Source organism: Akebia trifoliata, chromosome 1 (assembly GCF_017979445.1).
Source record: "Akebia trifoliata isolate Shusen 1 chromosome 1, ASM1797944v1, whole genome shotgun sequence".
In the NCBI taxonomy this organism is placed as follows: domain Eukaryota; kingdom Viridiplantae; phylum Streptophyta; class Magnoliopsida; order Ranunculales; family Lardizabalaceae; genus Akebia; species Akebia trifoliata.
Genome location: NC_141375.1, coordinates 31,163,732 through 31,173,044, shown reverse-complemented (window position 1 = coordinate 31,173,044; position 9,313 = coordinate 31,163,732). Strand labels below are relative to the sequence as shown.

The 9,313-nt window shown below is 37.5% G+C and overlaps 1 protein-coding gene across 1 annotated transcript; it reads left to right on the top strand.

The window, feature by feature from the left end:
* Positions 1 to 206: 206 nt before the first annotated feature.
* Positions 207 to 8,885, top strand: PHYC (phytochrome C). Its single transcript, XM_086451679.1, has 5 exons — positions 207 to 592; positions 825 to 3,162; positions 4,046 to 4,862; positions 6,435 to 6,731; positions 8,218 to 8,885. Exons 2-5 carry the CDS (start codon positions 1,125 to 1,127, stop codon positions 8,444 to 8,446), a joined length of 3,381 nt encoding a protein of 1,126 aa, XP_086307805.1. The 5' UTR covers positions 207 to 592; positions 825 to 1,124; the 3' UTR covers positions 8,447 to 8,885.
* Positions 8,886 to 9,313: the final 428 nt, after the last annotated feature.

The following is a 9,313-nucleotide window of genomic DNA, read 5'->3' as shown; positions in this document are numbered from 1 at the left end:
TTAGAAAGAAAACGATCCACCAGGGTTTTTGTAAGTAATTTTCCCATAATTTTAAGATATGATACGGATAAATGAAAATAAATGGCAAATATCGTCATTTAATAATTAGATTTTAGAAAATTAAAATTTCAAATTCTAAGTCATTTAATAATTAGATTTTAGAAAATTAAAATTTCAAATTCTACCATTTAATTGCGACTTTCTTCAAACCAACCTCAGGACAAATGAGCAATGCATAACGTAGCAAAAATAGATTCTCTGAAAAAAATCGAATATTTTCTGGAAAAAATAGTTTAAAAAGATTTACCTATAATTTCTTCGAATCTAAGAGCTACGTCTACTAGTTCACAGTATCCAATCTGAGAAAAAAAGTTGGAGCTCTGTCTCCTCACATGTATCTGCAAATTTAAGGGTTAGCGATTCTATGATATCTTCTTTTTCTCTTTGTTTTGGGCGTTATCTTGATCTGTTTAATTCTTGGGTTCTGAATTTGATCCATACCGGTTTCAATTTCTACTGATGATCATGAAACAACAATCATGGTAACTTGAACTCACTGTTGGTTGTTTGAGGAATTCTTGCAGATGTTAAGGTATTTTGCTGACTTCTAAACGTTTCTGAAATTTTCTTTTGAGGATTTAATGATGTTTATTTTATTTTTATTTAGGGTTTAAAAGGAATTAAGTATAGTCCACTTTAGATATGTTCTAGGAGAATCCAGTCTTTGTCTACTCATCTTTTTTCTCTTCGTGGGTTTTTGCTTTTTTTGGGGGAGAATCGATTCATGTGGTCTGTTTGAATTTTATCTGCTTTTTTTTTTCCAGGTTTTTGTGGCTCTCTAGTGTTTGAAGAGAAATGGGTATTAGCTTTATTTGGTGTGCAAATGGTGGGGTGTTTCTCTTTTTGTTTGCTTTTCTCACCTTCCCTTGGTTCAGAGGATACCTTTGTGATTAAGATGAGCTAAGCTGACTTGGGTTTTGTTTTGGATTTGATTTTGGTTTATACTGTTGGAAATTCTGGTATATCTGTTGATGATGATGATACTTGGGTTTTAATGTAAGCACTATGAATTGCTCCCCAATTAGAGATTTTGTGTCGTAGAAGAATTTAAGAGTGGATTAGAGATGTCTTCCAAATCGAACAAGGCAACTTGTTCGAGCAGTTCTGCTCGCTCGAAACACAGTGCTCGCGTGTTTGCTCAGACCAGTGCTGATGCAAAGCTTCATGTCGAATTTGAAGAGTCTGAACATCAGTTCGATTATTCAACTTCAATTGACTTCAACCCATCGAGTGGTGACTGCAATGCCCCCTCTTCCACCGTGTCGGCTTATCTCCAAAGAATGCAAAGAGGGAAGCTCATCCAATCTTTTGGCTGTATGATTGCAGTCGATGAACAGACGTTCGCTGTTCTTGCCTACAGTGGGAACACCCCTGAGATGTTAGACTTGTCTTCACATGCTGTCCCCAACATTGATCAAAAAGAAGCTCTCACGATTGGTACGGATGCTAGGACACTCTTCCGGGCTCCAGGTTCAGCTGCCTTACAAAAGGCAGCCAATTTTGGAGACGTCAATCTCCTCAATCCAATATTGGTACACAGTAGAAACTCGGGTAAGCCCTTTTATGCCATTATGCACCGAATTGATGTAGGTTTGGTTATAGATTTGGAGCCCGTGAATCCTGCTGATGTCCCCGTAACTGCTGCTGGTGCATTGAAATCGTATAAGCTCGCAGCGAAAGCTATCTCGAGATTACAATCCTTACCAAGTGGGGACATCTCACTGTTGTGTGATGTATTGGTTCACGAAGTGAGTGATATGACTGGTTATGATAGAGTGATGGTTTATAAATTTCACGAAGATGAGCATGGTGAAGTTGTGGCTGAGTGTTTGAGATCTGATTTGGAACCTTATCTTGGTTTGCATTACCCGGCTACCGATATACCACAGGCTTCAAGGTTCCTCTTCTTGAAGAACAAAGTTAGGATGATTTGTGACTGTTCTGCTCGGTCCGTTGAAATTGTACAGGACAAGAGATTGACGCAGCCGTTGAGTCTAGGTGGATCCACACTTAGAGCTCCTCATGGGTGTCATGCCCAGTACATGGAAAATATGGGTTCCATTGCATCTCTGGTGATGTCCGTGACAATCAATGAAGATGATGATGAGATGGAGACCAACCAGCAAAAGGGACGGAAGCTGTGGGGTTTAGTAGTCTGCCATCACTCAAGCCCTAGGTTTGTCCCATTCCCATTGAGGTATGCGTGTGAGTTCTTGATACAAGTTTTTGGTATACAGCTTAACAAGGAAGTTGAGTTGGCTGCTCAGTTGAGGGAGAAGCATATCTTGCGGATTCAAACAGTGCTTTGTGACATGCTTCTTAGGGATGCTCCTGTTGGAATTTTTACTCAATCACCTAATGTAATGGACCTTGTTAAGTGTGATGGTGCCGCACTTTACTATAAAAACAAATTTTGGTTGCTTGGGGTGACCCCTACAGAGGCACAAATAAGAGAGATAGCTGCATGGATTCTTGAGTATCATGACAGGAGTACAGGTTTAAGTACAGATAGCCTCATGGAAGCTGGCTATCCCGGTGCTTCTGTTCTTGGGGATGCAGTTTGTGGAATGGCTGCCATTAATATTACTTCAAAGGATTTCATCTTTTGGTTCCGATCCCATACAGCTAAAGAGATCAAATGGGGTGGTGCGAAACATGACACTGTCGATAAGGATGATGGAAGAAAGATGCATCCAAGGTCCTCGTTCAAGGCCTTCTTGGAGGTGGTTCAGTGGCGGAGTTTGCCTTGGGAAGATGTCGAGATGGACGCCATTCACTCTTTAAAGTTGATTTTGCAACAATCGTTACAAGTTGAGATTGAGAATGATGTCAAAACAATTGTAAAGGCACCAATGGTTGATGGAAGGATCCAAGGAGTGGATGATCTCCAAATCGTTACGAAAGAGATGGTTCGGCTTATTGAGACAGCTTCCGTCCCTATTTTTGCTGTTGATGCTTCTGGTTATGTGAATGGATGGAATACCAAAGCAGCTGACTTGACAGGATTGCTGGTGCAGCAAGCCATTGGCATGCCACTAACTGATCTTGTTGAGGATGATTCGGTGGAGATAGTGAAGAATATGCTCGACTCAGCTTTACAAGGTGATAACTGATAACACAGTTTAGCCCACCTCTTCTATTTCAACTATTATCATTCATGCTTTTGTGTGATCCTCTCTGTTTTATTATTTCCTATGGAGAATTTCCTGAACTAGAGCTAATGATTTGTGGATGTGTAGTTTGTGAACTATTTTCTATTACTTTCATTTTCATCACCTTACTTGATATTAGACACCAACACACCATACAATTGGACATTGGAAAAATAATGTTAGATAAACATCAGTTAGTCTAAGTAGAAGACTATGTAATGACATCTCTTGGTAAAAATATCTTGGAACTATGTAATTGATCGTCAAATACCACTCGAAAGACAGAAGGAATAACAAAAACATCAAGGTTTATCAAGGGCAGAGCTAGCCTTTTCTTTGTTTTGATAGGCAAGCTGGGCTTAACCCATGACTTCTAAGATTTTTTGAAATGTGTCGAACCAACTAAACTATGGGTCTAAGCCAAAAGCCCCCCCTCTCCGTCCTATATCTTTTTATAATCTTTTTCCAGGGCAGAGCTGCCTTGTTGACAAACATTTGCCATGTTTCTTCTGTGGAGATTGTTTTGGAAAATGGAATTCACATGGTTCTAGATAGGCAAAAAACTCATGCTTGTCAGATATTGGAGTTGATTTATCCTAAAGATTTTCCTTATTTATTTATTTATTTTTTTTTTTTGTTGAATTTCACAAAAATAAATCTGACACAGGTTTTTGGGTTTCTATCATTCTAAGGTTATCTTGTCACTAGGTATATGACATATCCCATTTAAATGCATTATGTTTTACAGAGACCCCATAATTCTCTGCAACATACACCCTTTCTATCATTTACGCATTCAAAAGACTAATGTTAAGATCAATTTTAAATGACAGGGAAAGAAGAGCGAAAAAGTGAAATCAAGCTTAAAGTTTTTGGACCTCAAAAAGATAATGGCCCTGTAATCTTGGTAGTTAATGCATGTTGTAGTAGGGATACAAAGGAAAATGTTGTAGGTATTTGTTTTGTTGGGCAAGATGTAACAGGGCAAAAGATGGTGATGGACAAATACACTCGTATCCATGGCGATTATGTTGCAATTGTGCAGAACCCATCTGCGCTCATCCCTCCATTATTTATGATAGATGAACATGGGTGTTGCTCTGAGTGGAACGATGGCATGCAGAAATTGTCGGGTTTGAAAAGAGAAGAAGCCGTCGATAAGGTGCTTGTAGGAGAGGTATTCAGTCTTCATGGTTTCGGTTGCAGGGTCAAAGACCAAGATACTTTGACCAAGCTCAGGATATTACTGAATGGTGTAATTGCAGGCCAAGATGGAAACAATTTGCTGTTTGGGTTCTTTGATCAAGAGGGTAAGTACGTGGAAGCCTTACTCTCTGCAAATAAGAGGATGAACACAGAAGGTAAGATTACCGGGGTTCTCGGCTTTTTTCATGTGGCGAGCCCTGAACTTCAGCATGCTTTGGAGGTGCAGAGAATGTCAGAACAAGCTGCAATGAAGAGCTTTAAAGGATTGGCATATCTTCGCCAAGAAATCAGAAACCCACTTCAAGGGATAATGTTAACTTGTAATCTGATGGAAGCTTCTGGTTTGACCAAAGAGCAGAAACAAGTCCTGAGGAAGAGCACTCTGTGCCAGGAACAGTTGGCCAAGGTGTTAGATGACACCAATTTGGATCACATTGAGGAGTGGTATGGATCTGTTTACATCATTATTTGTTTGTTCCCTAATAATTGCTTGCTACTTTTACTAGTTGCACTATTTGTATCATATGGAAAATAATACTTGTGTTATCATATCAGATACTAATTTTCTGGTGAGCATGGCAAATTGTTCTAGATATTGCTGATACACCCACCCACACACTTTTATACTATCTATTTTCACCTTATTTCACATAGATATCAACTTTGTAGTTGTATAAGATTCTTGGAGATGCCTGGAACAAGCAAACAAACACAACTAAAAAGTTAAGGAAACTAGAGTACACAAATTGCCTCCGAAAATTGCAAGAACAACAATGAGTGCAAAAGTGCAGCTAAAGTTGTGTATTGGAAGCATGAATGTGGTTATTTGATGTGGGAAGAAAATGATGTGTAGAAGATGGAACAAAAACGAAATTCTGGATAAGGAGTGTTGTCTCAGGAGATAATTCTGACTATTAGAAGAAAAATGTTAACATTGCCATCAAATAATACAAATTTTCTAAAACATAGACTGATGAAGCAAGAAATTGTTAACAGATCAGTTATGAGAATTAAAGTCCCCATTGGGACCAGTACTTCATAGAATGAGTGTAGTTGAGGTGAGACCGTCGAGACGAACAATGGAAATATGAAAAGGCTTAGACCCATAGCTCAGTTGGTTGACAAATTGCAATTTAATTTTTAGGTCGTGGGCTCAATTACCTATAAACGAATAAATATGAATGCATTTCTTAAAATGAAGTAGTAGCTCCAATGTCATAAAATAAAATAAAAAATGGTTTGATCATATGCACCAAAGACTGATGAAAACATCAATGAGAAGAAATATGTAGTTTGACGGTGATGAGGAAACTTTGAAGGAGGACACGGATTGAACTATTGAGCAGATTTGAAGACACTTGCCCAAATGATGGTCATGTCTTTTGATGGAATAGCATGGAAGTAATGAGAGTCATATCCTTTGATGGAATAGCATGGAAGAATGAGATTTCTGCAGCCGTATGGTTAGGATGAGGCTTTTAGTGATGGTATTTAAGAGAGGGTTTTTCAAATAAAAATTTACTAAAATAAATAAATAAAAGGAAAAAAAATAAAAGAAGGAAAGAAGAAAAAAAAAACATTTTTATGCAGAATGTGCAATGCATATGCTTAATAAATATGAGGATTTATAAAAAAGATGGCTCAAACAACCATAGTTGTGTTCAACATCTTATTGAGTATTTATTGGAGAATGGAACACTCTAGCCCTCATTCACAGATTATTATTTCTGAAAAACTATTTTAATATTATGCAAAATAACGTCAGAAACAAGACAGGTTATTATTTTGATTGTAAGGAAAGGGCTAGCCATCAAAAAGAGAAGAGGTTTCAAAGCTTGATGTCAGCACACAGTGGTTCCACCAAGGAGGCCTTCTTAGTTGAAATTTACCCTGATATTCAATTAATATTCGTGCTATCTTTTTTTTTTTTTTTTTCTTGTCATGCCATGATTGCTTTCATGTCAACATTTAATGAAGTATGCAACTGACTTTTGATCCTTGTGGCTTCCATCACAGCTATTTGCAAATGAATACTGTTGAATTCAATCTCGGGGAAGCTTTGGAGGCAGTCATTAGTCAGGGGATGCCTCTGAGTGGGGAGAGGCAGGTGCAGCTCATCCATGATCTGCCCACAGAAGTATCCTCCATGTACTTATATGGTGACAACGTGAGGCTTCAGCAAGTCCTGTCTGATTTCTTGACGAATGCAATCCTGTTCACCCCAGCATCAGAAGGGTTGTCAGTTGTGTTTAGAGTCATTCCAAGGAAGGAATATATAGGGACTAGAATGCACATCGTTCATCTTGAATTCTGGTGATTCTCATTTTCTCTATGAACATTTTTTCCTCATGTTTTTCATTAGAGACACACGCACACACATGCACATGAGCGCACGTTGTTCTTGAATTCAGGTGATTCTCATTTTCTTTCCTGATTTTTTCCATTATATCCAAACACATGCACATACTCATACACATGATGAACAGGAAACAGTTCAGAGGAAATCACCATATTAGGTGGTTGCAAGTATCAAGTCCTATATTTTGATATGGTAAATCTACTAGGTCACAAGGTAACCCATTTGGGTCTAGTACATTCCTTTGTACAATATAAAACAAACAAAAATGTTCTGATGTAACAGTTTTTAAAGAACACAAATACATACAGCCAGCCTAGCTCCATAAAGAAATAGCCAGTCTTACTGTTGTAATATAGAATTTTCCTTTTGATTTAATTGGATGTGTTAGTTGCATTGCAGTTGATAATTGAAATTCCATTTTGACCATCAAGATTTATGGGCAATGTCTTCCTCTATCTTTCCATCATTGTGTATAATAAACCTGAAATAGTGAAAATGGTCACTTCAAGATATTTCTAGACCATTAATTTTTACTGAACATTCGTTTCATGGATATCAATTCTAAATTTACGCTTCTTATGCTCAGTTGGTTTTACTTACTCCAAAGCCACTGGACTCAACACATCCTTCCATAATTCTAGTTTTACATTGACTAATACTATGTCATCTGCAAATAACTTACAGTAAGGAACATGACATAGATATTCTAGTTTTCCCTCTTTAGTATCATCGATTAATACTATGTCATCGGCAAATAACATACAGTAAGGAACATGACATAGATATTCTAGTTTTCCCTCCTTAGCATCATCAACTAATACTATGTCATCTGCAAATAACATACAATAAGGAACGTGCTCTTGAATATTAACAGCTACTTCATCTATGACTAGAGCAAAAAAATTCGGCTTCAAAGGTGATACCTGATCTATTAAGTTGTAATTGGGAACCCATTTGTCTCCTCTTCATTTTCTCTCTTACTAGTCACAACCCTCTACTTCATATCCTTACTTATGTCAATGTATCTATTCAGGACTCTTTCTTTTGCAAAATCCATCAAATTGACTGTCTAGGTGCTTTGTTATTTTTTCAAGTCAAGAAAAAACATTTAGAGATTCATCCACTTTTCTCCATGTTATCTATCATTTGTCCAAGTAGGAGATTACCTTGGTGGTTGATCTACTTGGTATAAAACCAAATATGAAAATGGAAAAAATAGAAACAACCTATCTATGAAACGCAATTATTTTTGAACTTGGTATGCTGACATTTAGAAAATGTCAAAAGTAACAGTTATTTATTTTTAAACTTACCAAAACACATTTATGTGTACCTTTTTGTTTGTGTTTTCGCATTCTTTCGTTTTTAACTTACCAAACAGTTACAACAATTCCATTTATTTCCATTCATTTGAACATGATTTTGTGGTTGTGTTGGCAGGATAACTCACCCAGCGCCAGGGATTCCCGAGGCTTTGATTCAAGAAATGTTCCACCACCGCCAAAGGGTCTCAAGGGAAGGTCTTGGATTATACATTAGCCAGAAACTTGTCAAGATCATGAAGGGCACTGTACAGTATCTTAGGGGGGCAGACAAGTCATCCTTTATCATTCTAGTTGAGTTACCCTCGTCTAACAAGAAGTTACCCAAGCAGGAAACTGAACCTTAATGACTACCAAACCATCTTTGCAACCGCCCTCACATCGGCCAGAGCTAGTGCTGCATTGGACTGGAGAACTTGCTTATAATTGGCTCAAATGGAGCTGGGTCGAGTTGAGCTGACAGAGACCTTTGTGTTGCTTGACATGGAAAAGTGAGTTATTTCTTCTCATAACTGAAAACCACCTGTGGGCGATTGGGTTGAGTTTGTTTAGCACTTGCATGTGAATTAGGATCGAAAGTTGGCACGAGTTGAAAAGCTTAAATAAGTTTCAGTTAATGTTGATTTATGGCCTCATGCCTCTTTTTAATTGTATCCATAGCCGTGTACCGGTTGATATGCAATTCTATTCTCGTTAAAGTGAGAAATCTCTGCCCTCAGTTTGCTAGTTTTAATAACCCCATCATGATTATATAGTGTTAATTTTGATCTGATGGTTCAGATTTTCCATTTGATGTGATTTTATTGTTTATGGCTTGTCTAAGAGGGGGTTGACAATCAAACACATCAACAAACTGTTGCAAGCGCTATGCTGTTACATTAGAGGCAAAGATTTATCGATGTTATGATGGTCATTAGAAACTATCAATGATCTTGACTTTGTGTAGTTTACAACTTATGAAATATAAGAATAGGTACATTGGAACAAAAACAACTTCAATAAATATATTAAAAATCTCAAATTAAAAAGTTAAGTTCACTATAGGATCAAATCCATTCATCATGAGGGAACTGTTTACTGATCAGAAAGCCAATCATGGGGAACTACAAAGATCTCATGATGTCAAATTCTTCTCCACCTAAAGAGGATCAGAATCATCATCTTCGGTGGAGGAGGAGAAAAATTCTTTGATTCAACACATGTTGGGAGTATTA

Bases quoted from the DNA above. Each gene is read 5' to 3' on its own strand.
- PHYC (XM_086451679.1), top strand. From the start codon at position 1,125: ATGTCTTCCAAATCGAACAAGGCAACTTGTTCGAGCAGTTCTGCTCGC. The intron at 4,863-6,434 runs GTATGGATCTGT...CTTCCATCACAG, and splicing joins TTGGATCACATTGAGGAGTG to CTATTTGCAAATGAATACTG. The intron at 6,732-8,217 runs GTGATTCTCATT...TTGTGTTGGCAG, and splicing joins ATCGTTCATCTTGAATTCTG to GATAACTCACCCAGCGCCAG.